General features: G+C 32.7%; 1 protein-coding gene across 1 annotated transcript; it reads right to left on the bottom strand.

Moving 5' to 3' along the window:
• Positions 1-1,608: 1,608 nt before the first annotated feature.
• Positions 1,609-22,910, bottom strand: LOC132550436 (alkaline ceramidase 3-like). Its single transcript, XM_060214505.1, has 11 exons — positions 22,817-22,910; positions 7,552-7,662; positions 6,805-6,857; positions 6,267-6,319; positions 4,618-4,699; positions 4,246-4,281; positions 3,558-3,613; positions 2,956-3,057; positions 2,604-2,711; positions 1,952-1,997; positions 1,609-1,677 (listed from the first exon to the last, which is right to left on the bottom strand). The coding sequence occupies exons 1-11, from the start codon at positions 22,908-22,910 to the stop codon at positions 1,609-1,611; spliced, it is 810 nt and encodes a 269-aa protein (XP_060070488.1).
• Positions 22,911-24,004: the final 1,094 nt, after the last annotated feature.

Below are 24,004 nucleotides of genomic sequence, written 5' to 3'. Positions count from 1 at the left end.
TTAATTTTACTGATGTCAGAGTGATCGATAGGACCGATAGGACAGAACCATGATATTCAGATCTATCACCACAAATGCAGGTTAGGAAAGAGAAACAATTTTTTATGACTATCGCAGTGACAGATCAAAATGTGAAATCCTAAATTTCTTCAAAACATAAATAAGAGATTGTATCAGTTAAAGACGGGATATCCACATGACCACGTGTTGTAATCAGAGCCTTGGATTACAGATTGCCTGTTTTGAATTAATCCTGTGCTGGACAGCTTTCAGTTTTAAAGCATTTGACATATGAATGTAATATTACTATAATTTTAGAACTGATGTACCATTCATACATACAAATGTAGTTCAATATCAATTGATACTAACAACTTCTTTTGTCTTACCTTTATATTTAACACTTACATATATATATATACATAAACATATATCTATATATATATATATATATTGACAGTAACATAAGCTCTATTAACTGATGAACACATCCTATATATATATATATATATAAGCTGAAAAATTTTACATATTCATTGATAGCAGTTTTAAATACTTTGTAAAAAAAAAAAAACAAAACATCTGATGATTTTTGCAAGAAAACCAAATGACATTAAAAAAAAAAATCAGAAAAATTAAATAAAATTTTAAGAAGGTAAATGCAGAGAGCTAAAACTGATTCTTCTATGACAAAAAATACAGGTACATATGTATGTTAAATGCATATAAGTTCTAAAAACTATAAAAAAATTATACTACTGAGCAAGAAGAGTACACTGGTCCCTGTTATGCTGTTTGGAAGAGTACTTTAATAGTAGGAAGAAATATTTTGCATATTATTCACTTTGTTACGAATTTAGAACTTTTTCGAAGGAACTGATTTAAATCATTCATATTAAAAGTGTCTTTATATATCTTTTGAATTCATTATCTAAAATCCTACACATTTAAAATTTTTTTTTTTAAATTTACGTTTCAACAATGGATAAACATAGTGAAAATGAAATTTTGAAAAACCTTTTATCGTCAAAAAACATATATCGATAATATTTCTTTACATGAAGTATATTGGAGAAAGTTAAAAAAAAATAAAAAACTGTTATCAATAATATTTGTTTACATAAAGTAATGACACTAGAAAAATATGACGTAAATTTTGTTAGTAAGTACAAATATCAAGAGCATATTGTTGAACAAGTAACAATAACTATTATGACTTACAAGGCAGTTTTTTGAGATTGTAGTATCCCCACTGAGATGATTTTTAGTCAACAAAGAACTGCATCAAAACACAGAATATATATGCGGAGAAAATCACCTGGAATCTTCACCAGAATACTTTCAGGAAGTGAAAAAGTACATAAATATATATACATAGTATACAAATATAAATATCTCCTAGGTTACCAGTCCAGAGGTCTTGCGTCTATCACAAATCTTTTCACACGTTTCCACTTCTTCCTTTACGGAGTGTAGACTCTTGTGCAAATGTCGTTCGTGCCTTTTCATTTCAAGAATTATGCTCTTTCACACTTAAGAAAAATCTCCGCTCACTTTTACAAATCGTGGTCTATGTGATATATCCTCCCGTATTTCATTCTGACGATATCAGGTAACGTTTAATTTGGAATTCGCTAAAGACGGAACATAGAGATAGGGCCAGAAACCCATCCAAAACTGGAAACAAAATTAGTCATAATAAAAATATGATTGGTCAGTAAATAGGATATAAAAATGACCCCCTCTGATCCCAATAGGATAAACTGACCATCATCCGATCATAATCAGATGAGAAAATAAACATGATGATGAATTATCTCCCTTTACAAAAACATGCCATTATTGCATAAAACTGACGATTTGATAGATAAAATATTGAATGGCTGATATGTGAAATTCTGTGGTCAGAAACTCAAACTTTTAAAACTGTTTCCTTTATACTGATACTCACATGTATTTTTGGATTTTTTTTCAAGTAGAGGTACCGTGTATGTGCACTGGAAACAAAACAGTCATAGCATTAATTAAAATCTATTCACTGAATTCAGTAGTCAATATGACCCTTAAGAGTAAAATTGAGTATTCAACATGTATTAGAAATAATTTGATAAACACAAATTTGGGTAATATACTTTATACAAGTTTCATCAGTGTTATATACTTGAGAATTATAAAACAGACATCATTTTTACAAACTAACCAAAGTCAACCTCATATCGGTAATATCAGAACCAGCTTCTATCATAAAAAATGTTAGAATCACGTGATTTTTCATTAGATTTGATAAGTTTCTAAAAATTTCTAAAAATCAAGTTTGGAATGTAATTAAGACAAAATAAAGTTGTTCACAGAGAACATCATCTAAATGCAAATGGATATACAACAGAATTGGTTCCAAGATTTTTTCTTTGATGAAACTTTAAAAAAAAAATTTTGAAGGGCTGTGGTAAGATATCAGTTGACTAGAGAGATCAGCAACACTTCTTTTTCATTTTTTGTTTGTTTTAAACAGCAAAAAATTTGGATCCTCCAAAAAATCGTCTTGTACTGTATTCTAATGCAGAACTCAAATTGATACTGTAATAAGTTATAACAGATTTTACCTGAAGAAGACAGACAAGTATGTTCCTACCCCGGCTAGTAAGTGCCACCATGCATGTAGCTCTGTAAAAGGACTCAATATTTGTGGCATGACATCGGATCGTACAACTCTGGAAAAATAACCACGAGAATATCTACTATTGTAATGCAAAGGGAGATAATGTGTAGGATACCACATACAATATGACATATTATGGCTAAATATTACAAGACTTCAAAAGTTTGTACAGAAAAATATCAGTATCAAATTGATGAAATGAAACAACATCGAGATGAACAATTCTGTTTGATACATCTTCATTACAAATATTATACATTTACATATATGCCCTGTGTTATTTTTTCCTTACTTACCTTAACTGACCACAAAAGCGCTGGTCAAGTAGCCACACAATGACACCCAAGACATACGTAGTCACAGAGGCAACGTAAAGTGTCCGACTGTGTTGCAACTTCCTGTTGAAACAGAAAAAAACGACATGTAAACATTGCTAATTTATCATTATACAACTTCTCAAAAATGGCGTCTTTTTTTAAACTTTCTTTTCTTAACTTGATATTATTTACATAATTTCAATACCTACACATTAATAACTTTTCTTTCTATTTATAAGACATCTACATAGTTTTGATACCTGACAACTGCAAAATGATTAATTTTTGAGGTTTTTATTTTCGAACAATTCTTTGGAATTCTTAAAGCACAAATTCATATCCCCACAATGTCATTGAATTTTATTTCAATCTTATTGGTGGATTTATCCATAAAATCCAGAAATAGCATTTTGGGTATTTTTTTTTATTCTTTTTAATAAAAATTTGAGCCCCATGAATTAACAAAATTATAATAAACATATTCTTGTCATATTTATAATATATATATATTTACATATAATATATTATATGTAATATATATATCTTATGTATTTACATATTATAATTTTTATGATACTTACATAATTATTCGTAGGGTTATAAACACCATGGATATCACCATTATACCATAACATGCCTAAAACAAAAAAGCCAATGTTAAGGCTATAACAAAAAGATAAGTGTTTAGTCCATAAGTCAGGTTTTTGAACATTCTCTTATAATCTACAGCTTGTTGCTAGCATATATTGGCCTGCTAGCTAGTCAGGTGGTCAACAGACCTCTGTTTACTTAGCTGCATGTTCAAGTATAACAAAGTGTCATTTTTTGATATTGTAAGTGGTGGTCAACAGTCCTCTGTTTACTTAGCTGCATGTTCAAGTATAACAAAGTGTCATTTTTCGGTATTGTAATTGTAGAAATTTACCCCCTGGGCGTAATGATTTGTGATGCATTGAAATTTTCTAGATGAAGAAAAATGAAAATAGATCGCAACAATACTCCCCACATGTATAGTTTACCCATAGATATTGTGTTTACTGAACACTTAAAGCAAAATTAATGCATATTTTGAGCGAGTCATGCATGAAACTGTAATTTTAAAGGCATCATTTTTTTCAATTTTTCATTTTATCCTTAAAGACAGCAATAAATTATAACTCTTTGAAAAAGATAAATTAACATTAAAAATTTTAACATTTTCACCATTAAAATACAAGAATAGGCAGCATTAAAAAAGGTATACAATTCTGCTTTAAAACATTTACTTACTTGGAAAAAAAGTACATGTTTTGTTGGCACGTATATCTGAAAATGAAAATAAAAACCAGAATAAAATAAAGGTCTTATAAGGGAACTCTTTTGTTCCTGTAAATATCATAATCAGAAGTACAACAAATTTACGTCCGTGAAACGAATGACGGAGAAATATCGACATGAATCACAGAAGTCGTGGATATCATGACGAAGATTTGTACATCAAATCAAGTGCCAAAGAAAATGCATGTTTTTTTTGTAAAACTGCGATTTGACCCACACGAAAATTAATGATTTTAATGCAGGACACAATTTAAGAAGCTTTCTTCGACGGTGAATGATGAATCAAATTTATGTTCTGATAGAATGTACGGCTTAAAAACTTACCAATGTTATACCTATAGACAGAATTATAAAAAATAGTTGTAGAGACCGATTATGGTGATTTTCTGGGCTGGTTGTCTCTAACCTGGAAATGAAGATCACAAATGCTGTAAATAGCAGGTAATTATATCATAGCCTATTTAAAATATAGATTCTACGAAATCTTTTTCATAAATCATTACAACTGGCATCTCTATACAAAATGGTTGACAAAACAATTTTCAATTTTTTTTCTTGCACAATATTATAATCATAATTGTACATGCAGTCATCTTTACAGTATTCTTCATTAGCAGGATGTTCTGAATATCTAAATGACGAAAGTGTTTGTGTTATCTCTGAAGTGCTAAGCATACATTGTAACTCCCTATCAGTGAATTAAAGCTATTCACACATCTTATCTAATGTAGCCTTGAGATAACAGGACTTTTGTTTGGATAAACATTTCTCTCATTAGAAGAAGTTAGAGGTGTCTGTCCGTGCATGAAACCTCTGCTTTCTGTGACACATGATAAATGATAAATATAAGGACAGCCTACACCTAAAGTTATTGTTTTTATAAAAACCACAAAAATTGTGGAAAAAACATTCAAATCATTTGGAATCAAATGTTAATATTCAAAATGTCCCCCCCCCCAAAAAAAAAAAATTGAACAAACAGAATGAATTACAATAAAGATTCTGAAAAAAAAACCAAGATGAGATTTTATCAAACCAATGAATTCATTGATCTGATCTTTGGAAAGGGAGTTCTTTATACAGCATTGTACTTTTTCTTGTAAGAAGCCAATTTAAAAAAAAAAAAAGAATCTCTGACTCAAAATTGGAAGACCGGCTTATTACAGGAGACTGATTTAAACTGTAATAAACATGGCTGGGCTTACTGCTGAATAAATGCTTTTATACAATATGCGTTCATTGTATGGTCTGAAAAGTAACTTTATCAGCATCACAATGTTCACCACAAAGTGAAAATGGTTTGTCCTGAATTGCCTTCGTAGATAACAGTGGATCTAATAGTACAGAGTTTCTCTGTGTGGCCGTGGGTGAAGGTTTTGTTTATTAGATTACCCCATTATAAAATTTTAATTAAAATCTAAAAAATAAATCCTTGCTTAAATTGGTCTGATCATGTTGAAGTGGACAATGTGGGGTTTCATATTTTCCAGAGTATGTTTCCATTGTGTTGGACAGTCTCGAATCTGTGTCTACACACCAAAAACTAGCTTTACAGGAAGTGAAAATGTCATAGTGTTTACATGTGGTCCTATTGTGAAGGAGTTCTGTATTGAGATTTGCTGAAATGTAAGCAGTTTGTTCCCAGGACAGTATTGTTGATTTTAAGACAGCTGTTCAGAAATAAAGTCCTTCTTTAAAGTTGTAGTGTTCAGTTGGAATTTGTAGTATTTTTGATTTTTTCTTTTTCTCCATTTTTTGAGTTGGCAACCATCGCAGTCACATGATTTACACAATTTTTATTTCTCTACTATAAATGTAATTTATGCATGTAAGGATTAATTTTCCAAAACCAAACTGCTATACCTGTATATCTTTAACATGACCAATAACTGCAGGAAAAATGCAACCTAACTGTTTCCTGCTACTTTAGACCTGAACCAAACAGCTGTCACAGATAGAGAGTTATTACTTACTGACAATACAACAGGAAACATGCACTATATATCATTGGTAGTTCATCCAGCAGCTGTAACAAAAAAATGACTATGTATACCATTTGTATATATAAAATAACAAATAAAATTGTTCTATATACAGACTGCTGTTGGTTTTTTTTTTTTTTTTTAAAAAAGGTACCAGAAACACAAACTTAGACAAGATATATTGTAAAAACATTATTTTTATAAAACTCTCTTAAATGAACTTATTGCATGTGATGTTCCTTATCTGATTTCTGATTTCTATAAATAGTAATAGTGGCCTTGACCTTGGAGCCCTCAAACATGAACTCATCTGAGGTTATGTTAACAAGTAGAATATCAATATATGCTTAAAAAATCCCTTAAAAAGTAGCAAAGGCCTAAAAAAAAACCTTCAATGAGGCCCATATAATTTCTTCTGTTGGTCTGAGGAAGTCTAAAAATTAGAGAGTTCTTAACGTTAACGACTTGTGCCTTTTTATCAAAATATTTCAATATCACAACACAGTAAAAGAGGTACATGTGTACTTACCTGCATACTGTATAATAAGGTCATATGAAAACACCATGAACCAATGCCCACACCTATAATACAATTACAAAAATGCTGATCAATGAAGGGAGATAACTGATGTAATCAATGAAACCTCAATAAGGTAATCAATGGAGGGAGATAACTCTTGTAATTTATAAAGGGAGAAAACTGCATACTGATGTATCAATAAAGGGAGGTAATTGGTGTAATCATTGAAGGCTAGTGTATACAATGAATTAAGATAACTGAAGTAATCAATGAAGAGAGATAACTGATCTAATCAATAAAGGGAGGTAATTGGTGTAATCGTTGAAGGTTGGTCTAAAGTAAGAGGGACAGCATTGTTGTATCATATATGAAATTTATGCATATTATTTTTCCCTCCTATGATTAATCCCCAGGATCAGAGGAGCAAGTTATTACCTTTGTCTTAATGACATGGTCAGGGGGTGGTTTATTACAAGACAATGAAAGAACATTTGTGAATAATTATTTATAATGAATATTGGTAGCTTTTTTTCCAGAATAACTATGGTGTATCTAAATCCAGACTAAAGTATTTGAGGAAAAAAATTGTCCAAACTTGAGTTCTTCCACATGTAGACAAAATTAATTTTCATGAAACTTACTAAATATTCTATCTTAAAATCCTGAACAATAGTGTTGTAATTTCCAGCCTTTATTGATAGATAGCAAAAGATGGCAATGTTTACAAGCTGGCAATTGTAGAAAAGTATAACTCACTTATGACACCGATGTGGCACCATTTGTAGCGATTCTCATGATTCTGTTGGATGGCTATTGCTAACACCGTTAACGTTGGGATGATGAAGATGAAATTAGTGATGGTATTCCCTGTAAAACAATAAGAAAGGCATATTAAATATATAGAATTATGTAAATGTATGTGTAAATGGACTAGTACAGTGTAATTAATTGATATACCCACCCACACCAATACATCAATACAGTGAAATTAATTGATATATCCACCCACACCAATACATCAATGCAGTGTAATTAATTGATATATTCACCCACACCAATACATCAATACAGTGTAATTAATTGATATATCCACCCACACCCACACCAATACATCAATACAGTGTAATTAATTGATATATCCACCCACACCAATACATCAATACAGTGTAATTAATTGATATATCCACCCACACCCACACCAATACAGTGTCATTAATTGATATATCCACCCACTCCCACACCAATACATCAATACAGTGTCATTAATTGATATATCCACCCACACCAATACATCAATACAGTGTAATTAATTGATATATCCACCCCAACCCACACCAATACATCAATACAGTGTAATTAATTGATATATCCACCCAAACTCACACCAATACAGTGTAATTAATTGATATATCCACCCCCTCTCACACCAATACATCAATACAGTGTAATTAATTGATATATCCACCCAAACCCAAACAAATACAGCAATACAGTGTAATTAATTGATATAGCAACCCACACCAATACATAAAGACAGTGTAATTAATTGATATATCCCAATACATCAATACAGTGTAATTAATTGATATATCCACCCCAACCCACACCAATACATCAATACAGTGTAATTAATTGATATATCCACCCACACCCACACCAATACATCAATACAGTGTAATTAATTGATATATCCACCCACACCAATACATCAATACAGTGTAATTAATTGGTATACCCACTCACACCAATACATCAATACAGTGTAATTAATTGATATATCCACCCACACCAATACATCAATACAGTGTAATTAATTGATATATCCACCCACACCAATACATCAATACAGTGTAATTAATTGATATATCCACCCACACCAATACATCAATACACCACCAATACATCAATACAGTGTAATTAATTAATATATCCACCCACACCAATACATCAATACAGTGTAATTAATTGATATATCCACCCACACCAATACATCAATACAGTGTAATTAATTGATATATCCACCCACACCAATACATCAATACAGTGTAATTAATTGATATATCCACCCACACCCACACATCAATACAGTGTAATTAATTGATATATCCACCCAAACTCACACCAATACATCAATACAGTGTAATTAATTGATATATCCACCCACACCAATACATCAATACAGTGTAATTAATTGATATATCCACCCAAACTCACACCAATACATCAATACAGTGTAATTAATTGATATATCCACCCAAACTCACACCAATACATCAATACAGTGTAATTAATTGATATATCCACCCACACCAATACATCAATACAGTGTAATTAATTGATATATCCACCCCAACCCACACCAAATACATCAATACAGTGTAATTAATTGATATATCCACCATCAATACAGCATCAATACAGTGTAATTAATTGATATATCACACCAATACATCAATACAGTGTAATTAATTGATATATCCACCCAACCCACACCAATACATCAATACAGTGTAATTAATTGATATATCCACCCACACACCATACATCAATACAGTGTAATTAATTGATATATCCACCCACACACCAATACATCAATACAGTGTAATTAATTGATATATCCACCCACACCAATACATCAATACAGTGTAATTAATTGATATATCCACCCACACCAATACATCAATACAGTGTAATTAATTGATATATCCACCCAAACTCACACCAATACATCAATACAGTGTAATTAATTGATATATCCACCCACACCAATACATCAATACAGTGTAATTAATTGATATATCCACCCACACCAATACATCAATACAGTGTAATTAATTGATATATCCACCCCAACCCACACCAGTACATCAATACAGTGTAATTAATTGATATATCCACCCACACCAATACATCAATACAGTGTAATTAATTGATATATCCACCCAAACTCACACCAATACATCAATACAGTGTAATTAATTGATATATCCACCCACACCAATACATCAATACAGTGTAATTAATTGATATATCCACCCACACCAATACACACCAATACAGTGTAATTAATTGATATATCCACCCAAACTACACACCAATACATCAAATACAGTGTAATTAATTGATATATCCACCCACACACACCAATACATCAATACAGTGTAATTAATTGATATATCCACCCACACCAATACATCAATACAGTGTAATTAATTGATATATCCACCCACACCCACACCAATACATCAATACAGTGTAATTAATTGATATATCCACCCCAACCCACACCAATACATCAATACAGTGTAATTAATTGATATATCCACCCCAACCCACACCAATACATCAATACAGTGTAATTAATTGATATATCCACCCACACCAATACATCAATACAGTGTAATTAATTGATATATCCACCCCCACCCACACCAATACATCAATACAGTGTAATTAATTGATATATCCACCCCAACCCACACCAATACATCAATACAGTGTAATTAATTGGTATACCCACTCACACCAATACATCAATACAGTATAATTAATTGATATATCCACCCCAACCCACACCAATACATCAATACAGTGTAATTAATTGATATATCCACCCCAACCCACACCAATACATCAATACAGTGTAATTAATTGATATATCCACCCCAACCCACACCAATACATCAATACAGTGTAATTAATTGATATATCCACCCCACACCCACACCAATACATCAATACAGTGTAATTAATTGATATATCCACCTCAACCCACACCAATACATCAATACAGTGTAATTAATTAATATATCCACCCACACCAATACATCAATACAGTGTAATTAATTGATATATCCACCCACCACACCAGTGTAATTAAATATATCCACATCAATACAGTGTAATTAATTGATATATCCACCCACACCCACACCAATACATCAATACAGTGTCATTAATTGATATATCCATCCCCTCTCACACCAATACATCAATACAGTGTAATTAATTGATATATCCACCCCAACCCACACCAATACATCAATACAGTGTAATTAATTGATATATCCACCCCAACCCACACCAATACATCAATACAGTGTAATTAATTGATATATCCACCCCAACCCACACCAATACATCAATACAGTGTAATTAATTGATATATCCACCCCAACCCACACCAATACATCAATACAGTGTAATTAATTGATATATCCACCCCAACCCACACCAATACATCAATACAGTGTAATTAATTGATATATCCACCCCAACCCACACCAATACATGAAGTTTGAGGTGTTTTTAAAGTGTTCTGGTATTATCTCTATAATCTTATCTGCTTTTTACCAACCAAAAAATCAATATTTAGAAAATAAAATGAATAACAAAACTGATATCAGATCCATAAATTTTGCAATTTGTACAAATCCCTTAATTTTGAATCATGCTTGAAAACAATTGAAATGTATGACAAATAAATTTGTGTCTGCACACACCTTGCCATTACATTAATAATGTACATTTCAGATATGGAAATCGATTACTAGATAGCAATGATGCAATACCGTATACTTTTGTTCAATGTCGAGTAAAGCGACCTTCACTCATCGTTTTCGCCTGCAGTGGTTATTCTGAAGACCGTGCGATTAAAATAAATAATGACATGTCTGTTTTGTACTGATGTCTGAATGACTGTGTACGTTGTTGTCAGGAGCTGCAATTATCTTCAAACCATTTAAAAAGACAATGTATAACAAATGTATTTATCAATGAACAAACATGATCCCTAACAATAAACAACCGGGTTGTCATTGGATATTTTAAATATATCACTGGTTTAAAGGTTTAAAATCCAAACTATTTTTACTTTTTATCCACTTTATCTATCACTGACACCTGATATTTAAAAGATATTAAAAGGTCAGAGTAGAACTTGCCCATGCTACACCAAATTTGAAATATTTGACTGATCTGCTTGTGATCATTTCCAGTAAATAATTTTTGTTTGCTCAACTTATCTCCCTGTCAATGGTCAGGGACATTTTTAGGGTCTCCTTGTTGGTGACTGGTGGCTACCTCAGTAAACAATATACAAGAGGCCTTTTGATGCAGCCATTCACAGCTTTTCGGGTACAAATGTCTGGTTCAAGGACACAACAGACCGGATTTTTCTCAGCTTTCTGAGAAACTCAAACTGCCATGGTTACCAACCCTCGCACTACACAACTCCAAGCTTCACATGAGTCTTTAAGTTCTATATTTGTAAACACCTCAGAACAGCTGGAGTAGAAATCCAGATCTTTATTTACACTTTAACCAACTTCACTTTATCACTTTAATAGTAATCAATATCTGTCTGAATACAAGCACAATACAACTTCAAACATTATGACATTTCTCCAATGAATAGATTTGCGGTTTTTCAAGCAAAGCCAACTTTCATTTCAGTAATTCTTACCATAATTTTAGTATGCAAATACCATACCTGCACCCGTCTTTGTAGCCCACAAACAAAAGATTATAAAAGGTTATGGTAATTATTATTGAAATAAAACTATAATTTCATCAGTGGTAATCTATTAGGAGCCAATCAGTTATCAAGTAAAATTTACAGTATACATGAAATCATTATTTGTAATAACAACAACACATTGAGGACTGAAAGTCAACTTATTTAATTCTCCTCGGCTTAAACATGTACTTAGAACAGTTTAAATAGGGGACAAAAACAATGGATCATTTACTGATGACAATTTTTTTTTTTATTTTGGTGGTTTTAATTCAATTTCTGATAGGAATATCATAAGAAATAGCCTGAAGCGTTCCAACAATCTACATATATCTGCAATTTTATCTTCTACCTTCGTGGCTGCCAATAGGTTATCAACCTCAATCAAGACCAAAAATATAGTTGTAGATAAATAGCTATATGTAAAAACCTCAAAGTCTTTGGACTACAGAACAAAAAGCATTCATCTGAGCCCATGCATGCAATTGGATTAATCATTTTAACTCTTGTTTTCCCATCAGATATCATCACCAGTTCCAAACATTCATATGATCTTGGCACATTGCATACTGTACATGTATAACAGAGACTTCATTTATGCAAACACTTATTCAAATCAGTGAGAAAAGACAATATTAAATTATGTAAATATTAATCAGATAGATTTTAAACATTCCAGCTAATTCAATACATTAGAACAAATTATACAATCTGAGAGACATTCACATCTCAGTCCACCAGCAATCCATTACAATGAAACATGATATACTGTAAATTAATCAATTTCTGAGGGATTTATTTTCACCGACTTCACAGGTACTACTAATAATCCACAAATTCATATATCTGTGAACTGTCAAAGTTAGTATAAGTACATATATTGAGCTATATATTTATCCTTGAAATCAAATGCCCTTGAAATAGTGATTTAAAAAAAAAAACCCACTAAAATTGAGTCCCACAAAAATATATCATTTTACAGTATATATGCACACATGTATGTTTGTTTCAACATTTGAGTTGGCTGTGGTTGTGAATTTTAATGAAATACATGTATATATACAAATCTAATACAGGAACATGCATAGCATTTCCTTATATATCATTTTGTCATCAGACAATTATTTACAGACTCCTGTCCACAGGAAGCACCAATTACTGTGTTACTAGCTCACAATGACATTGTGAAGGGAAATTCTAACTTTCAAATGTCAGCCATGCTATAACAAACATGTTACATGTATGTAGCACAGGGACCTAAGAATTGGTTGAAGTGTTGTAAATATCGACCTACTCTGGTCTGAGGATTTGAAGGATTCAACCTAAATGTTTGACACTTAAAAATGTACTGAATATTGATTCAACCTCTTACAACCCTTAAAGTACATAAACAGATCAGAGCGTGTCACCCAACTTTATAACAATTCTCAGGTCCCTGTGACTTATACAGGCGACAAATACTATTAGTTTTTTCATCTTCCTATAAAAATCCTCTCATAAGCAACAATTCTTGGTAAACTTGTGGCCCTTTCCAGCCAAGTGGTATTTACAAAGTCAATCTTATAAAAAAATTGATATGTCATCCATGAAGTTGTCCCGATATCATCATGATACTTATAAAATACACATAATGGGAAGTCCCTCAACAAGAAAAAAGAATTTTTAATTTCCTGCTTAATGTGTATATAGTTGAGAGGTAACAATGATTATGTACCAAATATACATCTTACTTGGAATATAATATGAGATATAGAAAATTTTCACACAAGTCCACTGGGCCACTACTTGTTGAGAGAAACGATAAGCCCTGTCATGCCTGGTTTGGGATGTGAAAAAAATTTACGAATCAGGAAGGAAGTTATCCAAAGTAAATTGCAAATTTTGAGAATCTGGCTCAATTGTGAAATAGTTTCATCTGAGAGTCAGGCCACTAAGTGCATCCATATCACAAAGGTCCAGTATTTGTAATTTGTAACGTGCAATCATCCTCAACAGGTATATACAGGTACTCTGGTTCTAGTTTATAAATTTGTTCTCTTATGAAGAAAGATACGATAATTATACTTAAAGTGCAAATCTTCTTTTTCTTTATTGTCGTAAATATGTTATTGATTTTTAAAAGCTGGCTGTAAAAAATTTGTCTTCTTCAGTAGACTAAACATTTAAGGATAAAATGTCTAGTGTACAAGGGCCTGAGTGACTTCTTATAACCTGCAACTACTTCGCAGTCAATTTCTTTAACAATAACAACAACTAATGGTTTTATTCATGACCTATTAAAGGTTTTGTTAATGGCCAATAAACGAAACCCATTTTTAACCACTGACTCAAATTCAACAGTTTTATTCATGTGACAGTTAAAATTTCTGAATTATATCAGTGTTTGCACATAAAATATCATTTAAACTTGCAATGAAAAATAGATGTTCCAATTTAGTATGTATGTACAATGGCTGTATATCATGCATAATTTGCTAATGCAAAATTCCGGATGAGTAGATTTTTTATTTAATTCCCTGAAGCCGTGATAAATCTTTTTTTCCATTTAAAATTGTAGATATAATATACAGATGCAAGTATCTCTCATCCCCAAGCTGGAAATTATCTGGAGACCTTATAAGATATATACCTTATTATTCCGTACACTAACCTACCTGATACTGGCCATGTCATGACCTGTCTATACCTTGTGGATATTAAATGCTTGAATCAACAGTTATTTCCTTAATTTTCATCAGTTTCTAAAAATTTCAAAAAATCAGTTTTTGGATCCGATATAGGCACAATCATGTTCAAATATAACACAAGACATCGCCCAAATACATACAGATGTGATAACTACACAATAGAACTGATAAAATAGGTATCTGACCATTCATCACTCTGTCACCCTAGATTCTGAAGGGCAATGGTCTGATATTACATCTCTATAGAGGTTGTTGACACTGCCTACCCATTGCTTACAATTTGAGGTAAAAACTTCATGACTACACTGCCATAATTATCAGGCAATAATGCCAAGGGCAAAATTATTTTTGTTGTTATGGGAGCTGCCTTATTACAGTACAGTTTCCATCTCATTATACAGACATGCAAGGTATGTCACTTTCTGGTTTGTTTACATAATGTCACTGCATACTGTACAATATAAGTATTATATACGAGAATACATACAAAAGTCCATCAAATGAAGAATTCTGAAGATAATGTATAAACATCTTGTTTATCGTGCTTCACAGATCTCTGTTTAATAAAACAGTTATTTTTTTAACAGTGATATTACCATCAACATAAACTTCTTACATTAAAACATTATCTCACTATTTAACCCTGCAGACCAGAGGTCTGATTTTGTCAGAAAACCTCAGCAACATCTGCAGTTACAATATTAAGACTCAGTTCTGCAGAGAGAGAGAGACAGAGAGAGAGAGACAGACAGAGAGAAAGACAGAGAGAGTTACATCAATAAAACAATTGAACTATCAAATTAAAACTTTTTGATTGGACAATTAGATTGAACAATTAAATTAAAAGTTTTTGATTGGACAATTAGATTGAACAATTAAATCAAAACATTTTGATTGGACAACGAAATTAAATTTTTTCTTCCTCAGATAATTATCTAATTTATCTTTAGTAGTATCAATTATTGATATTTTTGTTAGTTTTGTCTCCTTATCCGAAACACTTGACTTAGTTCAAGGGATACAGTGTAGATATAAGTGTGTACTTCACGCAAGGTTGTAGATCAAGTGGAATATACAATATAATGATATACACGGATGCAGATAGTGCTTTCATTTTATAGTACTGTTCACTGCAACATCAGAGGTTTGTTTCCCAGGCTCATTTCATGGTCCTCTGAACAAAACTCTGATTCCTAAAATTATCAGCAGAGACTGAAAGTTAATGAATAAAATTATCAGAAATTATCAACTACCAAGAAATAAAAAGCATGATTTACAAATTATTGTGAGTAAGAGAAATCATGTACTTTAAACTTTCATCATAATTCATGTAATGACTAGTAGTGTCTTTATTGATGTTATCTTCACAAAGTTTTTTTGGAGGTAACCAATTCTGAAAATCCTTCAAAAATCAAACAAGCTCTTTCTCTGTTCTGTCCTTCATTTCTCATCCTCAGCCCAGCACAAAATCTATGGGTTTATACATACAGGCCAATACAAAGTCAGGCATGCTATGGGTCTGTACAACACAAAGTCAGGGGTGCTATGGGTCTGTACAACACAAAGGCAGGCATGCTATGGATCTGTACAACACAAAGTCAGGGGTGCTATGGGTCTGTACAACACAAAGGCAGGCATGCTATGGATCTGTACAACACAAAGTCAGGCGTGCTATGATTCTGTACAACACAAAGTCAGGCGTGCTATGGGTCTGTACAACACAAAGTCAGGGGTGCTATGGGTCTTTACAACACAAAGGCAGGCATGCTAATGATCTGTACAACACAAAGTCAGGCGTGCTATGATTCTGTACAACACAAAGTCAGGGGTGCTATGGGTCTGTACAACACAAAGTCAGGCGTGCTATGGGTCTGTACAACACAAAGTCAGGGGTGCTATGGGTCTGTACAACACAAAGTCAGGCGTGCTATGGGTCTGTACAACACAAAGTCAGGTGTGCTATGGGTCTGTACAACACAAAGTCAGGCGTGCTATGGGTCTGTACAACACAAAGTCAGGCGTGCTTTGGGTCTGTACAACACAAAGTCAGGGGTGCTATGGGTCTTTACAACACAAAGTCAGGCGTGCTATGGGTCTGTACAACACAAAGTCAGGCGTGCTATGATTCTGTACAACACAAAGTCAGGCGTGCTATGGGTCTGTACAACACAAAGTCAGGCATGCTATGGGTCTGTACAACACAAAGTCAGGGGTGCTATGGGTCTGTACAACACAAAGTCAGGCATGCTATGGGTCTGTACAACACTGTACAACACAAAGTCAGGGGTGCTTTGGGTTTATACAGGAGAAACATATAACAGTGGTGTATGGGTTGGCTAATTATTAGGTATAAGCTTATCTGTTGAGTAAATATATGACACATGTTTGTTATCTAACAGATCCAGTCTATGCACCACCTGTGAACCTTATACCTTAATACATGTGTACTGGACTGACCATTTCCTGATGCCCTAGAGAGATCACACATGGGTCATTATATAACCAGCTCTATAACACTGATAATATACCTTTAGGTCCTGGGTTGATGGTGTATGGATATCTACCATTCTGGTTTGAGCTGATCTGCATATAATACCTTGCAAGTTCACAGAGCATATACCATATGAATCTGATAATAAGCCCATGTCTGGTAATAAGCCCACCTTATAAATTGTTGCAAAGTCAAAAACAACAAATCCTATATTTTTGTCCTATAATTAGCCAAGCTAACCCCTGACAATGTTTAGAAATTTTTACAATCATTGATCGCAAAAGAAATATTCATGGTAGGTAAAATTTATTAGAAATAATTTTTAGCCAGTATGATGGACAAAATCTACTGAAAGTCAAGAATTCAGAGGCACATACATGACTTTTTCAGCTGTCACCTAGATAATCACTACATATACAGGAAGAGACTGAATTACTGGTAAGGGTTTACAATGTTAATGACAGTATAAAAAGAACAGTCTTATATCAGCATTGAGTCAAAAGAAACAGCTCCAGCTTACCAAGTACCCCAAGGTTATGTCTGGATGGTAGCCCCGCCTCTATATAAAATACCCATTGTCTTACATAAGGCATTTTTTTATTTTTTAAAAACGTTTTTCTCCAGTGGCACACAGCTGATTTATACAAACATATGAAGGAATGAAAAATTTACAAGGCTTTGAAGACTTTTATACTTAACTAAAAAAAAAAAAAAAATTAGATGTGTCACACCGACATGAATGTCCCTGTAGCAAACAAGGAGAAGGTTGGAATATTTTAGAATGAATACCTTTGTTAAGAGCTGTACTCATGATTTATGAAATAAAACTGCATTTCTGACAACAGCTTTTTGCTTTTTGAGTCAAAATTTGATTAACACTGCATGTAATCTTTAAATATATCTTTTACTTATCTTAGCTGGAATACTACTAAATATAGATACCAAATATTATAAACTTTTTTTGCTATAGACATTCTAATTTGTAAACTTAATATGTTAAATTTTCATGTACAAACTTGTACATATCACCTTAAGCTTTGTAATCAATAACAGATATTACATGTCAAATATCACTTACTCATAAAATTTATTCATAAATTATTCATGTTGATACAGTGAACCAGTCATTAGCACGGAAATTGAAATGCATTTAGCATTTTTGTAAGTATATATGTAGATATCCAATTAAAAATTCATGTTTATTAATCATTTACATTGGTACCAGGATAAGAATGTGACCAAATAAGATGTATCTAAGTGAAAAACTGTTATCTGAACACGCACTTGGGATCTTTGTATAAAATTCAGCTCCTAGATCCTGTAAATCAACTTCTGTACATGATTGTATATTCTAGGTAACATATACCGTACTTAGTGAATCAAGCATTTTATTTCTTTTTGGTCTTAACCGGATCATTTAACAGTCAAAAAAATAAATAAAGAATTACATTTATAAGCTGAAATTCAATCATTTTATTCATTATAAGCGATTATGACTTAAGAAAACTCATTTTGTTAAATCTTTAAATTCCTGAGAACAAACTAATATTGTTTGTTTCACTGTTTCACAGCATCGAAACAAACACAAACCACCATGTCTCGGATCTTCGCCCGAGGCCAATATCCTGACGGCAGATCTACTGTGGTCCCAGCTACTTGTATGAAAACTGAATGGATTCTAATTATGAAATTGGTGACACTATTGGTTTTTTTTAAACTGACAAAGATGAATTATGATCTAGTTCTAAAATAGTGCTAGAAATATAATATAGTCACATTTTAACAAATGCCATCAGGTTTAAAATTAATATCTTACATGCCACGGTATGTAACCAAAATATACAAGTTTGGTATTTACCCTCGGATTCGGCTTATAAACCACATTATCATAACAATGAATTGTGAATATTTAGGACTGCTTATGTACTTAAATATGTTTAGCCTTAAATCTCTGTGTCATGATGTATGTATGTTGTTTCTAAACATACCATGTAAATGTATTGATTCCAAGTTGAGGATCAATATCAGTGTGTTTATCCTGACAAGTATATTACAATTCAGCCATTATATGAATGCCCTTAGAAGGTCTCATCTGGGCACTTTTTGGGTTAAGGGTAGGAGTGAGGTGTGTGGGGGGAGGGGAGTGGGGAGTTACATTGTACATGTCGATTGGGCCAACTTCTTCATGCACGATTTCATAATATGTCTTGAAAATCTACTTTCATATAAATGTTTTTCAGTTTGCTTCCTGAGTGAAAAAAAATATGGAAAGCCGTGTTTTTCACCATATTTGACCCCTGTGATTTTGACAGAATTAAGGTCAAAATCATTTAGATGAGGTCATTTGACAATTTGTAGCACTCTGTCCCAGGAACCATCTGATACAGTATTAGGAATCACTTTATAGCACTCTGTCCCAGGTTTCATCTGATTAAAATATCACTATTTTTATAGCACTCTGTCCCAGGTTCCATCTGATAAAAATATTAGGACTCACTAAATCTTCTCAAAATTTATATAAGAAGGTCTTCCTGGGGTTTTATACTGCTGTGACCATGATAAGAAGGGTGGGGGCAGTGATAATCAATACATCAGAACAGTTGTCAATGTTTGCAATGTACTTTCAGTATCACAGTATTATTGCAGCTAATTTCCTCAACTGTTGAACGTTTTAACTGCAGAGCTTTTGCACAGAAATTTTATTGAAACCTTAATTAAACTTGTTTGATGTAAAACTGATTTTTATGTGATCTGATAAATTTAACTTCAAAAATTTTGTTGTTAAATTATTTCTCTCTTAAGTACACTTTTGTTCTACAAAAAATCATTTAAATGTACTGAAATATTCTATAATGATATATCGCAATATCCCTTTAAATATTTTAATATATCGCAAAATGAGATTTGTTTGTAAAAATGTAGAGTAAATATGTCTCAGTATCATATCATGTCTCTCTAATGTTTATATAATTGTATATCTATATCTATTTTAGCACATATATATCACACCTGTACAGTTCCGAGAATTACTCATATATGTTTCCAAGAATTCCTAACCTATATTTCTAAGAATTCTTTAAGGTATGTTTTTAAACTGATCTATCTCTCCACAAAACCGATATTAAAAGCATCAATATACTTTTTATAGATGTTAGAATAAATCTTTGACAGTTTGTTAGCATTTATTACAGGGTGTGGTGTATCCTGCTATACCTTATACAGAAAGTTAAACTTTATACCTGTGTAACAGCTGGTACATAGAAGTGTAGCAGCTGGACAACAACAACCGAGGAATTTGATAAATATTTCCAATTTCATAATTTTGACCATTACAGAAATCTAGATGTCTGTTGTGTTTAAGTGATAACATGTATCAATAACATCAATGATGTTGTATCTATGTTGGATCTGTCGGTATCCTTTGCGTCAGAAACTGATACTGTACTGCTGGTAGATCTGTGCTACATAACTTTACTTATGATCTACCTGTTCAAATAACTATGTACTTGTATGGTAATACATTGTAATTCTATCACATGGACGACTGTAACTGAACAGAGGCAGATATTGGTGGACCCAACAGACACAGATCTATAATTATCGTAGAACTGTTGCATCAGATTGTTTATAAAAATTCTTCCACTTCACAAATCCTTTTGTGTATACTTTTAAGTATATTCTTCTTGACATTTACTTCTATACCATAAAGTAAGACTTTCTTTCTTTTGTATTTAATGTGTCTGTACTTTGAACTATGAATTTTAATTGGTGTGTCAATGCTATCATTACCAAAAACGTTAAAATGTTAATTGTTGGTATCTGTATACCGTACCTTAATTGACATCACTAATTGTGATCTCAAGTATCATTTAAATGCAGCAGAAATTAAAATTTACCACGGGCATTTATAACTTACTTATCTAAGTACCTTCTGATCTGCCGTAAATGATTGACCCAAACTGAAAAATTAATGTTAATTATGACCAGTTTCTGTTTAATGATTCGAGAAAGTCGTGATTGATTATAGAGAGAATTTGTAGTAGAAATGAATGAATTATTGATCAAATGGATAAACAAGAACAATAGAATAAGCTGTATGGACAATTCAAGTGTGGTGACCATCGACATGGTTCTAGGTCATCAATACCTCATGGCAATGACTTTAGCTTTAAAACCCATGTATATTATCAAAATACCTTTAATACATTGAATAGGTTTGATCACAAGCTCTCTCACTGAAAATCTGAGTTGTGGGCTGAACGAAATGGTAGTGGTGATTGCTGGCAGTTGCCGTTATTGATCCTATGGATTGGCCATGCTTGAGTACTCCTCGATGAATGGATATGGCACAGGGTCGTATAGTAGGTTGTATTGGTCACCTATATATAGATTGTCACATCTACTGACCCCAACATTTCACACACACATACACACATGTACAAATAGAATTTTTTAAAAAAAACACCATATATTCACATTAACAGTGCGAATACTGTCGAGAATACATGTACACACAGGTCTTCTGATTTGAACTCTAGATTATAAAACCAATAGAATGAAATACCTGGTAGGTTGACTTTGATTTCAGTACTTTAAATAGAAACTAGTAACACCATAAACAAAGTATTTGTTGTGGACACTCTTGTGAAATTGTGCAAAACAAAATCAAAGTTAATGTTGTCAAATGCCAATTCACATTCAGGGCTTTTCCTCAGGGATGGATCTGTGGGGTTGAATGTAAGGGCCCATTTCCCAACTGGATTTGATTTTTCATAATATACAGTACAGTTCCCAAAGTACTCAATAAGATTTAATAGGAAACACAAGTGTACAGTTACAATATATATACTTCTTAGATATAGGAAAATGGAATATTAAGTTAATTCTACACTGTAAATGAAAAAACGTGAATAAGGAAAAAATAGCATTAATACTAATTAATCAAAATGAAGTTTCCTATTTTTGACATTTATATGTTAAATCATGAGGTACATCAACCTCACTACAGCATGTACTGGACAGCGTTCGTACCTCGTGTACTGTTCACGGTTTGTTGCTGTGCAACCACCCGGTGTTTGTTTTAATAACAGCCAGTACACTAGCAGACGATTGCATTATGTAACTGTAATACATAACCTAGGTAACTGTAGAATGAAAACTGTCATTGCTGGGCAGGTGCATTCGTTATCGCTGACTGTATCTTATTACACAGCCGAATAAACCTGTAGAATTACTTTCAACGACCACCGATTAAAAAACGTACGGATATCCGTTGGCTTTGGTTTCTGGGATTTGCTGAAATAAACACAAAATAAATAGAAAACTTACAAAATTCTGCTATGTATTGCGTTATTTTGTAGTTGTCCTCACACCAATCAATTGTTGCTGTTTGCTTTCCCCAGAACCCTTCCACAGGTGCCATGGTCGGTGTACATATATATACTGATGTTGGCTCGAACGATTTGTAAACAAAACGCAATAAGTGACTTGAGCGTTTAGTTAACCCAGACTATAGCGCGGCGTGCATAGTAGGTGAGCCGGATCTAATCAGACTCATATGGCCGCTTCGTTCCGTGTCAGAACATGCCCTTTGGTAAAGGTGACACTACGCTCCAATTGATACGCTGATCATTAATTAATTCAGTCTGTTTAAACCCTCTCCCTCTCCCAAAAAGCCTCGTCGTTTTTATTGAGCATTAAAGTCCCCTACATTCGTTTTTATCATCTTGTCATTCGGAATAGCAAATTCATCTAAAAGTACACTTACAAACACCGGTTGCAATTTATTTCACACCTAAACCCTTGTTTCTGTTTACTTTTACTGCATGTTCAAATGATGACATTTTTTTTTTTTTTGTAAATATATGTCGTCTCAAAGCTGCAAGATTGATGATGGAAGACAAAAGAAAAGCAAAAATTATAATTTCATAGTACAATGCACACCAGCTCTACAGAGCATGTCACATGACAAGGTCTAACGTCCGTGTATGAATGTAATTATAGTCGATATAATTGCAAATGACCTGCTGGTAAACCCCGTCAACAAGGCTTCATAGAAGATTTGCAGGTTGGGGCAGATATATCGATTATTATAACTGTATAAAGAAAATGCTTCTTTATAACAACATTTTAACAGTATTAGTTATCGGGTTTATTCACACAAAAACTCATAATATATAATGGATCAATTTAGTTATGGAAACAGCCAAGACACAGAATTCTCAATATTGTACAAACTAGACAATGTCTTTAAGAAATGAATGTCACTGCTCCCATACAACCCATAACTATGAATAACTTGATGTTATGATACTATTTGGTAAATATGAGCCTCGTTAATTTTCACCAATAGTGTATTTTTTATATATATATTATTCAAGCGTAGTATTCTAATGTGAGTTCACGTGGCTTAAACCAGCCTCATGGATACTGAACAAAACGTCACAGTAATTGTCCTATAAGTTGAGAGACACCCTATCTGTATGTATTTGTATTGACATCATAGTATTTCATATC

The sequence above is a fragment of the Ylistrum balloti genome, unplaced genomic scaffold, assembly GCF_031769215.1.
Source record: "Ylistrum balloti isolate Yb309-2 unplaced genomic scaffold, AGI_CSIRO_Ybal_v1 Utg370124, whole genome shotgun sequence".
NCBI classification, from domain to species: domain Eukaryota; kingdom Metazoa; phylum Mollusca; class Bivalvia; order Pectinida; family Pectinidae; genus Ylistrum; species Ylistrum balloti.
This window is presented reverse-complemented; position numbering and strand designations above follow the sequence as displayed.

Excerpts from the sequence above, each read along its gene's own strand:
- LOC132550436 (XM_060214505.1), bottom strand. The coding sequence starts at position 22,910 with ATGGCACCTGTGGAAGGGTTCTGGGGAAAGCAAACAGCAACAATTGAT. Across the intron at positions 7,663-22,816 it reads GCAATACATAGCAGAATTTT|GGAATACCATCACTAATTTC; the intron begins GTAAGTTTTCTA and ends ATTGTTTTACAG. Across the intron at positions 6,858-7,551 it reads GTGCCACATCGGTGTCATAA|GTGTGGGCATTGGTTCATGG; the intron begins GTGAGTTATACT and ends ATTGTATTATAG.